Source organism: Chiloscyllium plagiosum, chromosome 12 (assembly GCF_004010195.1).
Source record: "Chiloscyllium plagiosum isolate BGI_BamShark_2017 chromosome 12, ASM401019v2, whole genome shotgun sequence".
Classification (NCBI taxonomy): Eukaryota; Metazoa; Chordata; class Chondrichthyes; order Orectolobiformes; family Hemiscylliidae; genus Chiloscyllium; species Chiloscyllium plagiosum.
In genome coordinates, this window is record NC_057721.1 from 36,431,698 (window position 1) to 36,448,897 (window position 17,200).

The 17,200-nt window shown below is 39.2% G+C and overlaps 1 protein-coding gene and 1 long non-coding RNA gene across 5 annotated transcripts in view; both read left to right on the forward strand.

The window, feature by feature from the left end:
* The window catches only part of LOC122555110, a 14,623-nt gene extending 6,700 nt beyond the window's left edge, over nt 1-7,923 (forward strand). The window contains exons 2-3 of the long non-coding RNA XR_006313175.1: nt 5,022-5,145; nt 7,246-7,923. This is a non-coding gene — a long non-coding RNA (uncharacterized LOC122555110). The remainder of the gene's footprint in view (nt 1-5,021; nt 5,146-7,245) is intronic.
* The window catches only part of epha6 (eph receptor A6), a 674,628-nt gene that overhangs the window by 58,595 nt on the left and 598,833 nt on the right, over nt 1-17,200 (forward strand). For all 4 annotated transcript variants that reach the window (XM_043700793.1, XM_043700796.1, XM_043700794.1 and 1 more), the window contains exon 3: nt 15,518-15,582. In XM_043700793.1, the coding sequence (XP_043556728.1) occupies nt 15,518-15,582 (65 nt within the window). The remainder of the gene's footprint in view (nt 1-15,517; nt 15,583-17,200) is intronic.

Consider the following 17,200-nt stretch of genomic DNA (forward strand, 5'->3'; position numbering starts at 1 on the left):
CCACCCTCCCCACCCCTACCTTACCCCAGTTCCAACCTTCCAGCTCAGCACCGTCCTCATGACCTGTCCCTCCTGTCAATCTTCCCACCCTTCTGTTCCACCCTCTTCTCTGACCTCTTGACTTTACCCCCACCTCCATCCACCTATTGCACTCTCAGCTGCCTTCTCCCCAGCCCCACCACCCTCCCATTTCTCTGTCAAACCTAGAGGCTCCCAGCCTAATTCCTGATGAAGGGTATTGCCCTGAAACGTCCATTTCCCTGCTCCTCAGATGCTGCCTGACCTGTGCTTTTCCAGCAACACACCCTCAACTCTGATCTCCAGCATCTGCAGACCTCACTGTCTCCTACATTTTCTGAATTCCTAAGGTGTTGTTGCACAAGTCCATATGATATTGTAGTGGATGGTACTTATGCCATTTCTCAGGATTAACCCTTTCAGATTTTCTTAGAATCCTGCACAATAGCCATTAACATGCAAGTTGAATATGCTTGCAACAGTCCAAAAAACAGCGTCGATTGGAGGAAATCATGCTCTTACGGAAAAAGTTCTACTGCAAGAATTATTGCTGCTTCCAGTTCTGACTGAAAGAACCACAGATTGCCTGAATTTGAAATATGTTGTCTTATTCTTCCTGCACACGTTTATCTCTGGTAGTAATTTCCCCTCAATTTTCTTTTAATTTTGAGATTGACTGTCAGGGCTCAAAGTTCTCCTGCACACCACCTTCTTCATTACAGCTGCTGGATTTGAGGTGTAGCTAACAATAATCATAGTATTAGCTTATAGGTAAAACATTGTGCTCATACCTGTACCTTGTTCCAATTGGTGGACCTTGCAACACTGAACCCAGATGGGCCAACTTAAATACATTGCCTGTGCACCTTCCTGTACTGCATCCAAACTATAACACAAGCTAGTTAATGTGCTCTTTCATTCGCCTGCATTTAAATGAGAACAAAGTTAACATCAGAAGCAAATTGAATATCTAGATCAATTAACTTTGCACTTAGCCCCCTACTGTGTACAACTTAGTAAAACTATAATGTTCCCAAATTATTTTCTAAATCCTTGGGAGTTGATTTATTTTTTGAAATTGCAGGATTGCGTTGTGATTTCAGATTGTACTCCTACAAGTGCCTGAACTTGGATCATAGTTCATTTATGTCTTCAGGACACATTACAATTTGCAGTCTCTGAATTATTTAAAACCAAAATGATTTTCCAATTGTTAGCATTCTCTGATGCTGTTCCAATTCATTTTGAAGCCTTTTCAGCAGAAGCATCATTCATTGTAAACTCTATTTGACTTGGGTTTTCCGAATCATGGAGGCTCCAGAAACCTTCCCAAATGGTGGACAGGACCTGGATCCAGACTTTCTGGCCCTAATGTCAGCAGTTTTTGGTTTGTTTTTTGCCTGAGGGTTCCCGGTTTTGGTGGGGTGGTTGGAAACTAGGCAGCATGTGACTCCCACATATGGGAATTGAGAACTCCGTATGGTCATTTGAAGTCCGTGCTGAGTTCTTACTGGCTTGCGTAACTGGACACTGATCAGTTTCTTCTGCCAGGGCCACTATACTACTAGGTAAAAACAATGACTGCAGATGCTGGAAACCAGATTCTGGATCAGTGGTGCTGGAAGAGCACAGCAATTCAGGCAGCATCCGAGGACAGGCAAAATCGACGTTTCGGGCAAAAGCCCTTCATCAGGAAGCCCTCTTTTGCCCGAAACGTCGATTTTGCCTGTCCTCAGATGCTGCCTGAATTGCTGTGCTCTTCCAGCACCACTGATCCAGAACCACTATACTACTAACCTAATTACATCCTTGGTCCAAATGTGGACAAAAATTGAGTTGAACTCGAGGTTGGGGCAAAATGACTGACTGTCTTTGACACCGAGAATAGGAGGGAAAGCTCTCCACTGGGTGGATTCATACTCTGCACAAAGGGACATCTTTGCAGCTGCTGTAGGTCAAATGTCCCTATTCGGGAGCTCTTCAGAGTCGTGATCGCCACCCAACCATCTTCAGTTGCTTCAGCGAATTATTTTTTATTTTTTTTATTTTTTTTTCCTCCTCTTCTCCCCCTCTCTCTCTTTCCCCCCCCCCCCTTAAATTTGGGTCAGAAGTTGGGGAAGGGGGTGTTTACAATATTTAGCACCAATGCAACTCTCGATATTGGAACAGTCCATGTGTATAAATAAAGATCTGGACAAAATCCAGGCTTGAACTGACAAGTGACCAGCGCGTTCTATAATGATGTTGCCAGAGTGGAGGATTTGAGCAACAGGGAGAGATTGAATAGGCTTGGACTGTTTTCCCTGGAGCATTGGAGGCTAAGGGGTGACCTTAGCGGTTTAAAAAATCATGAGCATAAATACAGTCTTTTCCCTAGGGTGGGGGAGTGCAGAACTAGAGGGCATAGGTTTAGGGTGAGAGGGGAAAGATATAAAAGAGACCTAAGGGGAAACATTTTCACACAGATGGTGGTAAGTGTATGGAGTGAGCTGCCAGAGGATGTGGTGGAGACTGGTACAATTGCAACATTTAGAAGGTATTTGGATGGGTATATGAATAGGAAGGGTTTGGAGGGATATGTGCCGGGTGCTGGCAGGTGGGGCTAGATTGGGTTGGGATATCTGGTCAGCGTGGGTGAGTTGGACCGAAGGGTCTGTTTCCATGCTGTATATCTCTATAATGTGTGTGCCAGACAATGACCATTTCTGACAAGGCCAGAAGAAAAACTAACCACAGCCTTTTTAGATTAGATTAGATTACTTACTTTTGGTGTTTGATAGCAATTATATTAATGCCACTAACATCCTGGAATTTTGCATTGACCACAACCTGATCTGGACCGGTCACCTAAATACACTAGCTGCAATTGCAGGTCAAAGTTTAAAGATTTCTTTAGCAAGTAACTCTCCTCCAGTCTCCCTAATGTATGTTCACCATCTGAAAAGAAATCAGAAATATGATGGGCCATTCTATTTTCCTGGATGATTGTTGTTCCAAGATTGCTCAAGACGTTTGACTCTATTCAGGACAAAACAGCACATTTGACAGTCATCTCATTCAGTACCAACAACATCCACTTCTTTCAGACACACTATTGCCACTGCATGTTGATAGTACCATTTGCAAAGGCACTGCAGTAATTCACCAAGGCTCCTCTGACAGAGATGTCCTTTTCAAATTTTAGTTTGACATGTTGCCTTTAGCACAGCTGTTATTCTAGCAGGAAATGATCTTCTCTGATACTCTATCACTTCCATTAACATTTCAAAATTCAACTTACATTCTTTACAAGAGATGATCAATCCAAATCTTGCCACTCACCTCGCTATTGACACTAAGGATCAGTCTGGTGTCTCTTGAATAACTCCCCTTTTGCTTAGCAACCAGCACTGAACTCTGCACTCGTGAATGTAGATTCAAAACCACACTGCACTGTGGTTGTTAATTTGAGATAGGAGGCTACTGTTTTGAATGTATAAGTGGACATTCTGCTATGTTAATTGACTGCTGTGGTATGTAGTGGCTAGATGTATCGATTGTGAAACTCACGGAACTCCACTCTTAGATTTGGTGACTTGGCCAGATGCTTAGTGAGGAAGAAGGTCGTAGGTGGATAGAGTTGGATTGCTCAGATGCGCAAGTCCATGGCAGATTTGAATTTTTCCCCTGACCAATGAGAGCGAACATGTTTTGGAAGAAGCTTTTTAAAATATAGGTAAGGAAATACTCACTGAATACGAAAGTAGGAAGCTCGGAAATCTTGGGGTCCTTGTCCACAGATCCCTGAAAGTAGCAGGATAGGTTAACAGGGTACTTGGAGGCATGCAAGACACTTGCCTTTATAAGCCATGGTATAGACTATAATGTATCTGGTCTTATGTTGGAACTATACATTGGCAGTTCTGGTCATGGGACTTTAGGATGGATGTGGTTACACTGAAGGGTTCAGAGGAGGTTTTTCCTGGGATGAAACAAGGCTGGATAAGGTCAGTGGTTTTTCTCTTTGCAGTAGAGAAGGTTGAGGAGGGACCTGATTAAGATATGAGAGATTTAGGATCATATGGACAATGGATAGAAAGCACCTGTTCCCCTTAATTGAAGTATCTATAACAAGAGGGCACACATTTTAAAGTGAAAAGTAGGAGTTTAGAGGAGATTTTAAGGAAATTTGTTCTTTCCCTAGATCGTGGTGGGAATCTAGAATGCACTGCCTGAGGGTAGTTGGGACGAGAAATCTCTCAATCATTTTATACTTGGATGAGCACTTGAAGAATCACAATATTTCGAGGCTATGGGCCAAGTGTTGGAAAGTCTGACAAATGCAGGTTTAATAGTTTTTTTTTGGTGCAGATTCAATGGGATCAAAGACCTCTTCTGTAGGCAATGATTCTGAGAAATCATTAGCCTTGGAATAAGATTGTGCAATATCCATTTTTCCATTTGTGAGCAAACTATTCTATCCGTTAAAATTCCTCTGTTCATCAGTAGTTCCTGTGCTTCTGTCTTTGGTATCACTGGTAGTGAGTTCAGGGTTAGACCATCTTTTGCAAGCTCACTGTAACCTGTACTTCACTGTCACCCTACATGTGTGACACCTAATAAATGTATATTTTCTACCCTCAATCTCAAGAACTGAAAATTTTGATTTAGTAAAGTGACAAGACAAAATTTAATATAGCCAAGCACACAATGTAAATAAGCTAATTTTATTTAACAACTGGAAAATTGAAAGCTTGGTGTGGGTATCCTTGGCTGTCAACTCAAATGTAGCTACGTAAGTAGGAAGAGTCCAGTGAGGATGAGGAGTGAACACAATCGATTTGTGTAATTTGTTGTCACCTGTATAAGGCATAGGAGTAGAAGTAGGGCATTTGGTCTAAATTGGATTCTGTTCTGATGTTCCATGAGTTGATCTGATCCTTGACTCCATTTACCTGTCCTTTTTCTTTTACCCCATAACCTTAGGTTGCCTTATTGATTTTTAACAGAAAAATCTGTCTTAGCCTCTACAGTAAAGAAGACTGCAGTCCCGTTATCCTCAGGAAAGAAGTTCCTTCCAGCTCTGTCTGAAATGTGTATCCCCCTGTTCTAAGAGCATGCTGTTTGAACCTAAACTCTCCCACAAGGGTAAACAGCTTTTCAACATCTACCCTATCAAGCTCCTTGAAATAAAGCAAGATTATTAATCAAGTTTATCTCCAATTGTTCTTAACTCCAATGATTACAGGCCCAATGTGGGGCGGCACGGTGGCTCAGTGGTTAGCACTGCTGTCTCACAGGTTCAATTCTAACCTTGGGCAACTGCCTGTGTGGAGTTTGCACATTCTCCCAGTGTCTGCGTGGGTTTCCTCCAGATGCTCCAGTTTCCTCCCACAGTCCAAAGATGTGCAGGTCAGGTGAATTGGCCATGCTAAATTGCCCTAGTGTTAGGTACATTAGTTAGAGGGAAATGGGTCTGGGTGGGTTACTCTTCGGAGGGTCAGTGTGGACTGGTTGGGCCAAAGGGCCTGTTTCCACACTGTAGGGCATTTAACCTCTCCTCACAAGACAGTCATTCCATACCTAATATCAGCTTAGAGAACCTTCTCTGAATTGATGTGGTGTCGATCAAGCAAGCTGCTTTGTGCTGGGTAGTGTCAAGCATGAGGTATTGTTTTTTTTAATTCTAGAATATCTTTCTTTAGATAAGAGATTTCCCTATTTTTATCCATTCCCTTTAAAAATAAAGGCTAACATTCAATTTACCTTTCCTATTACCTGCTGAACTTTCATACTAGCCTTTTCTGCTTTATATATGCAAACCATCAAATCCAATAATCCCTCTAATTTCTTTTTGGTACATAAACCTTTTAGCTCTCTGCAGGGCAGTAACTTCTAAAATTGGAGTAAATATATTGGCATACTAATCGGTGCGCACACAATCTTGGTGCAGTCATGCAGCTCTCTGGTTAGTGGGGACATTGCCCAAATCTCTGCATTACATCTTTCTACTATTTTCCTCCATTTTAAAAAAACAATACCTCAAGCTTGACACTACCCAGCACCAAGCAGCCTGCTTGATCGACTCCACATCAATAAATGTTCATTCTATCCCTCCAATGATGCTGGGCAGCAGTGTGTATTGTTGACAAGGCACACTGCAGAAATTCACCAAATACCCTTAGCAACACTTTCTAACCCGTGACCACTTTCAGCTAGAAGACCAAGGGTAGCAGATACATAGAAATACTGCCACCTGCAAGTTCCCCTTCAATCCACTCTTCATCCCAATTTAAATCACAGTTCCTTCACTGTCAGTGGGTCAGAATCCTTGAATTCCTTCCTGAGGGTATTATGGGTCAACCTACGGAATGTGGACTGCAGTGGTTCAAGAAAGCAGCTTGCCACTTTCTGAAGGCCTACTTGGGATAGGTAATACATTGTGGCTAGCCAGTGATGTCCATATCCCACAAATGGATAAAAAGGGTGATGTTCAGCATTTCTACACTCCAGCCAAAGCACACAACGTCCTGTTTTCTTGTTATATTCAATCTACCAAGATTTTGCCCACTCACTTAACCTGTCTGTCCTCCTGTAGATTGTCATCCTCACCATTTCTACCTATTTTTGTCATCTGCAGGACATTCTTGATGTCGGGACATTCACATTCCTCATCCAAGTTATGAATATAAATAATGGTGACCCAAACACTGATCTGTGGTACTGAACCTGAAAATGCCTCACATCCCCTTATCTTAATTCTGTTTTCTATTTGTGGTGATGTGGACGTGCTGGTGTTGGAATGGGTGGGAAAAAGTCAGAAGTAACATGACAGCAGGTTATAGTCCAACAGGTTTATTTGAAATCACAAGCATTTGGAGCACTGCTCCTTTGTCAGGTGAAGTCACCTGACTATAACCTGGTGCCATGTGACTTCTGACTCTGAGTTGGCCAAACAAATATCATTGCTAATCCACCAGCTCACCCCATCTGCCCAACAAAGGCAGAAGGGGTTTTTGGTAATCCTACATGTGGAACCTTCTCAAATATTATCTGCAAAGTTTGAAGTTTAAGCCTGAGAGCAAGTTGCTCCTCTACTTTATTGGAGGGGGCTGTAAAAATTGTATGAACAATGTGGAGAGGAAATAGCTTGCACAAAAAATGTTTTATTCTCCAAAATATAATGTATCTTCTACAAGCATTGGTTTTCAGTCTTTTCACATGTTATGAATTATACTTTTTTGGCAGGAAAAAATTGAGTTTGCTGTCTAGGAATCCACAACTAAATTGTTTGTGTGAAGCTATATTCTATTCACCTGGAATCACATGTGAAAAGTGGTCGAACATTTGCATCATGAAACCTTCTCCATATGCCAACACTATTGAAATGGATACAATCTATCTGCAAAGCCTCAGCAAGAACAATTGCTACTCTGGAGTATGAATAGGGGTTGGGGTGTCCTCCTCATGATATCAGCATACACGGGCCTCTGTTAATTATAACACAGAATATTTCTATTTTGAATGCCAAAGTTAACAAACATCTGCAAAATTTTTAACACACTTTCTTGTTAATCTGTGGATTAGCATGTAGATGTTTTCTGCAGCAAAGCAAAATGCCAGTCTATTGAAAGGCAATGACATCCCTTTTTTACAAAATATACAACAAGTGTTACCCTTGGATGATGTGTTTTGATGAACAGGCATTTTATGACCTTTATCAGTTTTTGTTACTTTTTGTTATGAATGTATTTGCTAGATTATGATGATTCCTGCAGAGATGCAGAATTCTAAAAGATTGTTTAGTTAAATGCAATTAAAATTCAAGATCACTTGACTGGGATCATTTGTATCTCTTCCTACCAGCCATAGATAGCATTTAGCTTGCATTACAGAGAAGATTACTGCAGTTGATGTCAAAGCTAGAATACTCCTTTAATTAGCACATTTACTTTTAATTCAACATTAAGTGAAGAAGAAAAAAGGTAAGCAACAAAATGGACACTTAATTTGAGCCTGTCACATTCATATGTAAGGTATGTACAAGGATTTACTTTATATCTACCAATAAGAAAAAAACCTTTTAATCTCTTCTAAATTTACACCAACAACTTTGACATAATTACATGGGAGTCTGTCAGCTAAGATGCACAGTATGCATTAATACAATAAACATCAGAACTAACTATTCTTTGGCTCTTTATTTGTGTTACCTGATATTTGACCAAACTGGCAATGAGGATGTTAACCAGGTGCTCCTTCTTCTCCTTTGAATTCTCACTTGTTGGCCAGCGAGCTCTGGAAGACCAATTCCATTCATTCACCCGTGGCCTTGGGAGATCGTTTTTTTTTAATTTCAGAAATATACTTTTCAGGTTCCATACATTTTTATAAACATAGTCAGTAATGGAGTTCAGTTCTGTGCAGTAGCATAGGAAGGAGTAAAAAAACAATGGAGTTTGACTTTATCCAACAAATAAACCAAAGGCATCTCTTAATTGAGCCAGACTATACTTACATTTGAGGCATCAGTAGAGTCTGATAACTGGCCAGACCCCTGTTTAACTTCAGAAAGATCTTCAGAAAGACAGGGGTCTTTCCCCATTGCGTCTTGGTGGCAGCTGATCCAAGCTTTTGGGCATCCCTCAGCTCGCAAACTGAAGTGCTTTCACCGCCCCATAGTCCTCCACGTGCACTTGATGTTTGTCGTGGTGTACATCCTGGAAATAGACTGTAGAGCACAGAATATTGTGACATGGAGCTGCTCAGGATAAACCTCAATTAAAAACCACTGCACCTTTCTCCAAACTTCGTTTGCAAAGGCACATTCTGTCAGGAGATGTGCGACAGTCTCTGCTTCAAGGGCTGCATGGGGTGGCACAGACTGCTGAGGACTACATGAAGGATCTCCCATGTAGTGCCCTTTTTCCCCACCGGCCAAGCGATGTCTTGGCACTTGTTAGAAAATTCTGGTGATGATTGCAATCTGCCAAATAACTTTGACAGTCTGCTCATGGAATAACGTGAGAGGATCCAACCTCTCCTTCTCCCGCAGACCTTAGACGGTCTGTGCTGACCACTTCCTGATGGACTTGTGGTCAAAGGTGTTTTTCTTTGCAAATTTCTCCACTAAGGATGAGATGACATGGAATAGCCTTGTTGCTTGGAGCATTCCTTGGCATTGAGGTCATCCCATCCTTTGCAACACCCCGGATGGGTAGAACCTCAACACTTAGTGACTCTTGGTGTTTGTATACCAAGAGTCTTGATGCAGTCTCACACAAAAATAGCCATCAGGATGAGGGCCATGTTGGTTGCATTCTTCCCCCACCCCTGCCATTCAGAGTTTTGTATGTGGAGTCCCTGCAGGCATGGTCCATCTTAGACTTCCAGATGAAGTGGAAGATGTTGCAGTTACCTGAACCAGCACAGGTTCTGGGAATAGGCCATGTACAGCAACAGAGGAGGGTGCATCACACCTGATGACCAGGTTTTTTACCTGCAATAGAGAGGGAGTGGTGTTCCCAAAAGCTCTTTTTCTACCTCACTGGCAATGCATTGCTCCCAAGATTTTGTAGCCACTACAGCCCCTCCAAACTGTATGCCCAGCACCTTCAAGTAATCTAACCTGACGGTAAAGGGGATAAATGATCGATCAGCCCAGTTCCTGAAGCGCATAGTCTTGCTCTGCCTTAATTTATCTTGGCTTCTGAGGCCAGTTCAGGTTACTGATGGTCGTGAGTCTAAGGACTGACAGCGGGTCTGAGCAGAAAACTCTGACATTCTCCATGTATAGGGAGCCTTTGACCTGCAGGCCTCTGCTGCCTTGAGTAGTTACCCCTCTCAGCTTGCATATCCTTGTTGGATTCAGCTCTATACTGTACAACACACAAGGACATGGGATATTTTGAGACCAAGAAGGATAATTCTAGTCCAAGTTAATCTAGGGATGTTTATGGGAATTTTTGGAGTTTGATAGTCACCCTGCTATCCTCTGATCCTTGTACGCGGAAAGTAACCAGACATAAAACTAAGGCCTGTTTGTTTAAAGCTGTCTTTATTTCTCCCTATCGCAAGGCACTGCAAAGTATTTAAATGTGACATGCTGGAGACCCTGAGAAAAAGGATCACCTGAGGCAGTTATACTTTGATTCAAGAAAATATAATACGTTGATTAAGAAATGTGCAGTTATCTAATCCAATTATTATGATGATCAGGTTTACATCATACATAGAATGAGTACAATTAATCAATCGCTAGGTGGGAGCACCTATCTAATTAATATATAATTAGTTTGAAGGCACATACATACTATATGGTCACATTGTGCAATTTATTCTTAATGGTTTATGTCTGACTTGTATATCAATCATCCTGTCCTGTCCAATGGTTCCTGATGTTTTAATAACTTTTTCCAAGGCGCAGAGATTTAATGGATAAACGGCCCTTTTGTGTAGCTGTGAGCATTATCATGACTGATCCTATGCTATGTTGCAGATAAGTTGGCTCCTAAATCAAATGGCATGGTGATGCTACATATCTTCCTGTGTATTGTTTAACTAACTTTCTTTTTAATGTCCTTGAGTTTTTCCACAGCAGACAACTATGTATCTTTAAATATTGCTTTACAAGATATGTTTCAATACTTGTAGAGGATTATCACAATAGATTTTAGTGTAGAATTTCACACACAAACTGATTAAACGTGATCTTACTGAATGATGGGAGCAGGCTTGAGGGGCTATATGGTCTATTTGTGCTCCAATTTCATAAGTTTGTATGACATATTGTATGTGATCACAAGCTTGAGAATCTTCAGTTCATACAGTCTGAGAATGGATTGTTTTCAGAGCTAATGATTTTTATGCAAGGTGGAACTAACAAGTACGGCTCTGACCACCTCAATCCTTTCATGGAGCCAAGTATGGGGAGGGCTTGTTAGAAGAATGATGCTGACAGTGGTTTACCAACTTGTGTTTGGCATTTCAGCAATAGTGTAGCACAGGTATGCCAAAGGAAACTGTTTGTTGGGTGACAAACTAATTCAAGTGATAAAGAAAGAAAATGATGTCACTGGGTGGAGTTTACAATGTGGAAGTGAAGAGTAGATTAAGCTGTTCTGCAACAAATTTCCAACCACTCAAAGATATACTTGTGCACATTTTGGCAAATCAACAGCACTTCAACATGTGCATTGATATATTAGAATTTGCTCCATTTTGCAGAAAGATACAAGTGAGAATAGTGGTGATGTACCTTTGTAAACACAGTTTGCTTACAATCCTCCTAATGAATGCAGTCTGGTTAGTGATGGCATACTTTCAATCTACTTTGATAGGTTCAGCACTGTGCAATCACTATCACCTAGAAGGGCAAAGGCAGTGGGTGCACAGGAACAACACAATCTGCAAGCTCCCTCCAAACCACACTCCAAGCAGACTAATCATTTAGTTTATTTTGCTGGGTCAACATTCACAAACTCCTTCTTTGCTTCCAGCGAGGGTGTACCGACATCATGTGGATTGCAGTAGTTTAAGAATGTAACTCAGAATCGCCCTCTTGAGACAATTAGAAATGTTCAATAAATGTTGGTCTCACCAGACATGTCCACATCCAAATTAATTTTATAAAAGTGAAGTTGAAAATTTTTCTCTTAATGGAAAGAGCTGAGAGATAAGATTTTGTGCTTTAAGATTTTTACTGGAGCAAGTGAACAGAAATCAACACAGATCCAATGTTAGTTTGATTTATTAGTTATGTCTTAACTAAATACTCTGCATTTGTTAATACAATCAAGTTATCTCTTGTAACCCATTACACTAAGCCGTACCTTTGGCAGGTTATCTCTCCTTTAGGCTTACAACTACATGTCTCACGAGGTCAAAATTTCTAGTGTACGCTTGAAAACCCTTCTGCTCAGCAATGTTTGAGGAAAGAGCTTTTGTTATGGTAAAAAAAAATGAATTAATTATTGAGTAGTTAATAAACATTATGCACGTTTGATGCAATTTTCAAATAAGAGATCTAGTCCGTAGATAACGCCTGCCTAGCCTGTTAAAAATATATTAAAGAGAAATGTAAACAAGTCAACTTTTTTACAGAAAAAGTATATTGTTTACTTTCAAAGGGGCCAGCAGATAGTATGTTAAGGTAAATACGTCAGATCAGTAAGGCTCCTGCATCATTGCATACTGTACATGTGAACTGCAATTCTTCATGTCTGTCAGTCTTTATTTGTGCCTTTCATTACAATGCCTCGAAATAAATTTTAAAAAGCGACACTTCCTGTCAGTTAATTTATGGTACTCTTTCAGTGTTGTGATTGCTAAGTATGTGATTGAAAGTCTAATTCCCTCATAACAATATTTTCCTGACTCTGAGATCACTTTTAAACAAGGGTAAGGCAAAATAATTTGTACTTTTTGCTTTCTATTGCTTAATACATAATCTAAAATATTGCTAGTCCAAATGAGCCTGCTTGTGGTGACTGTCTAAAGTTGCACGATTGTAAAGCTTGAATATTTTTCTTCCCTAAGGACTTTTACATGATTTTTGTGTCCTAGTTGTTTCTGTATATATAGAAATATTTAATTATAACATAACTGCTTTGTGTAACTAGTGACCATGAAATGCTCAAAGGAAAGATTAGAGTTTTTGTTGTTTTCTTCCATACAATGTTCAATAGTCTAGTTTTAAATCCCATCTGTAGCACAAATTCTAGGTAGCAGTTTAACTCTCTTTCTCTGTAGGAGCTCACTAAACCATTCTTATAAACCTATAACCAATAGTTACTGTATAGCAATAGATGTATACCCAACAAAAGACACTAATGCTCTTAGATACCACCTACACGTGTTAGGACAGCCAATGCAGGAGAATTCTGGGTATTAATTAAAATATCGGATCACATTTGTCTTTAGTTTGAGTCCCATTTTACTGTGCCTACTGAAAATATACCTCATTTGGGTGCCATGTTGGGTGCAAGTCTGTTTTGACTTCAGCTAGAATCAAGTCAGGACTAATGGTATAAAAATATTGTCCCACTGAGTGTTTTAATGTGAATAAGTAAAGTGGGTTTTAGGTAATTTCAGCTCATTTCCTAGTAGTTGCTATTCCTAGTGCTTGTTTGTTTTTTGTTCATCCCAGATTATAGCCTAAGGGCTCTTATGGCCCAGTGATAGTGTCCTTGACCTTGAGCCAGAAGGCCCAAATTCATATCACCTGCTCCAGAGATGTATAATAACACCATTCAACAGGTAGGTTGGAAAAAGATACTAAATTGTGCCTCTCTTTAAAAGAATCTGAAGAATGGCTGAAAGAATGAGCAACATCATACCAATGCTTCTGTGGAAGTGATTTTTAAGCATTTTTTCAGGAATCTTGCCCTTTTGTTTAACCTCTGTCCTATGAAATCCTGAAAAAGGGTGTGTGCTCACATAGAACAAAATGTGAACGATGCTTCTTTCCTCTGTACTGATGCATTCAATGAAGATAAGCTAAAACCATGTCACCCAGAGAGAAAACGCTCTTTTGTTGCTACCCTGTGTCTCACCTAAGATGTTTAATGACATGAATAACATGGATTTTTTTTTTCACTCTACGTCCTGGGACTCATTATACATATGGGGGAAAAAGACTCTGTTTTGATTCAGTTTCAGCACAATCTGAACAGCAGGTATTTACATTATTGGAAAAATAAAGCAATTCTATCCATGGGTGCATTTTATATATCTTTACATCCCATCAAAGTAATAACATGGCACTAAGATGATGAGCTGCCATGAAACAGATTAAGCTACATTTGCAAATATGAAGACCAGAGATCTACAGAATCAAATGTACAACAAGAATATTTTCAAATTACTGTATTTCATTTTAGCAGTGCTTCTGATTATATGGCTACAGACCAGGATCGGAGATTTGCCAACGCTGCTTATCGAAACATCAGAATTTAGTGACAGTTACGTACACGAGGATGGATGTTGTTAAATTGGGTGTTTTTGTTATTAAGTAAAAATACTTAGTGATTAGGTATCAGGACAATTTATTAATATACTTGGTGATCAATTAGAAAATAATGCATTTTGAATTAGCCTTCTAGCTGCAATCTTAATTCTATGTGAGCAAAAACATAGAAAAGAAAAAAATTATGTTTTGATTTGCAGAGCATCTTGGAACCATCCATCCTGTTTGGTGTCTTGCAAAAAAAATGTTTGAATAAATAATGAGCTTCTGACTGAATTCACGCATTGCAGCTAAGTTTCAGGATTCTGCAAGCATCCTGCCTAATGTTTTTATCGCACATACATAAAGGTGACCTATTTGGTTGTTGGACTATTTAGCTGTGTGCTAGTATTGAGTGACGATCATGAATAAATCGCTTTGTTTAATTTATGAAGGTCATAAAATTTTTCAGTTGATGAATTATTAAACATTGTCACACAGCATATACAGCAACTGTTAAAAATATAACTAACTAGTAGTGCAAGGCAAATAGCATGAAGCTTACTCTCAGTGCTACACTAAATATCAGAACTATTGAAATCGTCTAACGACCTGTCATCCAAGGAAGGAAAATACCACTCAAACATATGTATTAAAGCTGGTTCTATGGTTTGCTATCTGCTGTTTCAAAGGTAGGGAGACAGACTCCTAGCATTTATTTTCCATGTCATGTGCCAAGTCATCTGACAATTGTTTTTTCTTTTCAAAAAAACTAATTTGCATTTATAAATGTCTTCTCATAACCTTAAGACATCCTGTCCATCATTAATCCTCAACCAGCACCAGTACGAGGTTATCATCTCATTACTGTCTGTGGGATCTTCCTGAGTGCAAACTGGTTATCAATGTTTCCTGATTTAGAAAAGTGACAGCTTTTCAAAAAATGCTTCCTTGGCTGAAAGTGATTTGGGACATACTGAAACTTGGAAGGATGCTCTAGAAATTCAAATTTGCTTGGCTTTGTCTGAAAGGGCACTTTCTTTTTTAAAAAAAAATGTGTGAACCATTAGCCTATATTCAAAACAAAATCTTGTCAAAATAAGTATATTAAAATTGCCATGTATCTGTCAGTCTTTCCCTATGAGAAAAAAACCATAATGGCTCTTCATCTCCATTCATAAATAAATGTTCATTCTGTGGATTATGTTGGTAATATTCACGTTCAAATTCAGAGATTTGTTTACATCAGGTTTGACTGCAGCTCATGTTAACTTGACTGCATTAACTGTGATAATAATTGTGTTGCACTTCATAATGTCAAACAGGCATTGAATTCCAGATTGTTGAACATTTAAAATGCCCTTTTAACTATTTGTTAGAGTCTTGGCTCGCCTTATCTTTGCTGCTAAACATAATTAACTGTCCTTACGCTGGCACTCTTCTTGAGATCACAGCAGTTTGTAATACATTAACAGAAAGCTTGCACCATTACTTGATGCTAGGAAGTGAGCATAGTTTTTGATTATTTTGCAAATGTCAATTAAATACTAATTTTAACATTTTACTTGTTTTCAGTTGTGCTGCTAGACACAACAGCTGCGCTAGGAGAGCTGGGATGGAAAGCATATCCATTAAATGGGGTAAGTTTGTAATCTTTTAATTTTGACATTACATATGGTAAGTCACAAGCAGCTGTTTAGTAAGAAAGCTCACCTCACCGAACAGGGCTTTATATATGGGACTCTAAGAAGGTGTCTTATATCAATATTACATTTTCACAAATACTTGACTTTTATGAAAGTGAATAATTTATTAGAACAAATGTTGAAAAATTTAAAATGCTTATTATTTTACCAGAGAATTAGATTTTTTTTTCTTGTGTACTGTTGCTGTGGAAAAGAGAGTTTATACTTAAAACTTGATAACTCTGATAATTGATCTTTTGGATCTTGTATCAGGTTAGCTTCAAAGTGATTTTTATGTTCCCAAATAATTTAATATGGGTGATCCTCCTTTTTATATTCATATTTTACATATTACATTAATGGTGATTTGCTCATAAATATGATCATTTCGAGCTGTACTTCTCATTCTCTACAGTAAGGTATTCTCGCGTAATGTAATGTCTCCAATGTTCTCAACTTTTCAATCAGTGACAAAGCAACCACACTTGCTGCTGGCCTCAAAGGAAGCCAGTGAGCAAGGCTCTAATGAATTCTGTGGTGTAGCTTTCCACGTGAAAAAAAGTTAATTAGATGATTGTAATTGAACTAAGATAGTTAATAACTTTTTTAAAATTGTATATTAATTACTATTATGAAAAAAATGATATTTCTCTCAAACATTTGGTTTTTCATGGCCAGTTCAGATTTTTGGCAATAATCATTTATGAAGCTAATTCAAGCAGGTTGTACAAATTGTAATTTTCTTTCCTAGATCTTAGCCAGTTTGATGTCTCGTACATGAGTGGAAGTTCTTGTCAATCAGTTGATTTCCCATTGAAGGGTGGGAGTGCCTCAGTAGAGGTAGAAGATCCTTTAACTGAAATGCTTGGGACCAGCTGTTTTTTGGAATTCTGAATCTTTCAGTTTTCAGAATGTGACAATTTAATGGTGAAAATTTTAAAAATCTTACCAGAAAAGCAGACTTCTAACTAAGAATGTGCTTGACCACACCCCCCCACCTAATGTCGCATAAGTGAAATGCATCGAGTGGGTTTTGACTTGGGGGTGTTCACAGAGAACCTCAGGCCTTCCAGTGCTGGTCCAACATCTTTCTCCCCCCCCACCATGTCGCATCTGCGCAACACACATTGGGTGTTGACTTGGGTTAACTCTTTGCTCGCCAAACAGCGTTGTTAATGAGAAAAATACTTCACAAACAAACCTTTGGATTTCAGAGCTTTTCGGTTTTTGGATGTTTGGATAAAGGATCTTCTACCTGTACCTCCTGTGGAAATGTATATAATCTCTAACAATAATGTTTGCATTTCTACTTGTGAAAGTTACTATAAGTGGAATAAAGATGTTGCATGTTGACAGTTTTGCCAACATTACTATTGAAAAATTAGGGCTACTGTTCTAACATAATTGTGGAAAATTCCTGTGTCTTTTTTTTTTCCTGCAAGCCTCAGCATGAGAGTGCACGGAAATGAGTTTGAAAAATCCTGCAGAATGGTGTGAAAAATTAAATTTCATAATTTCTGCATTGTTAAAAAGAGACATTTTGTGCAAGCTTCTTAACGTGCACTGTTCAGGA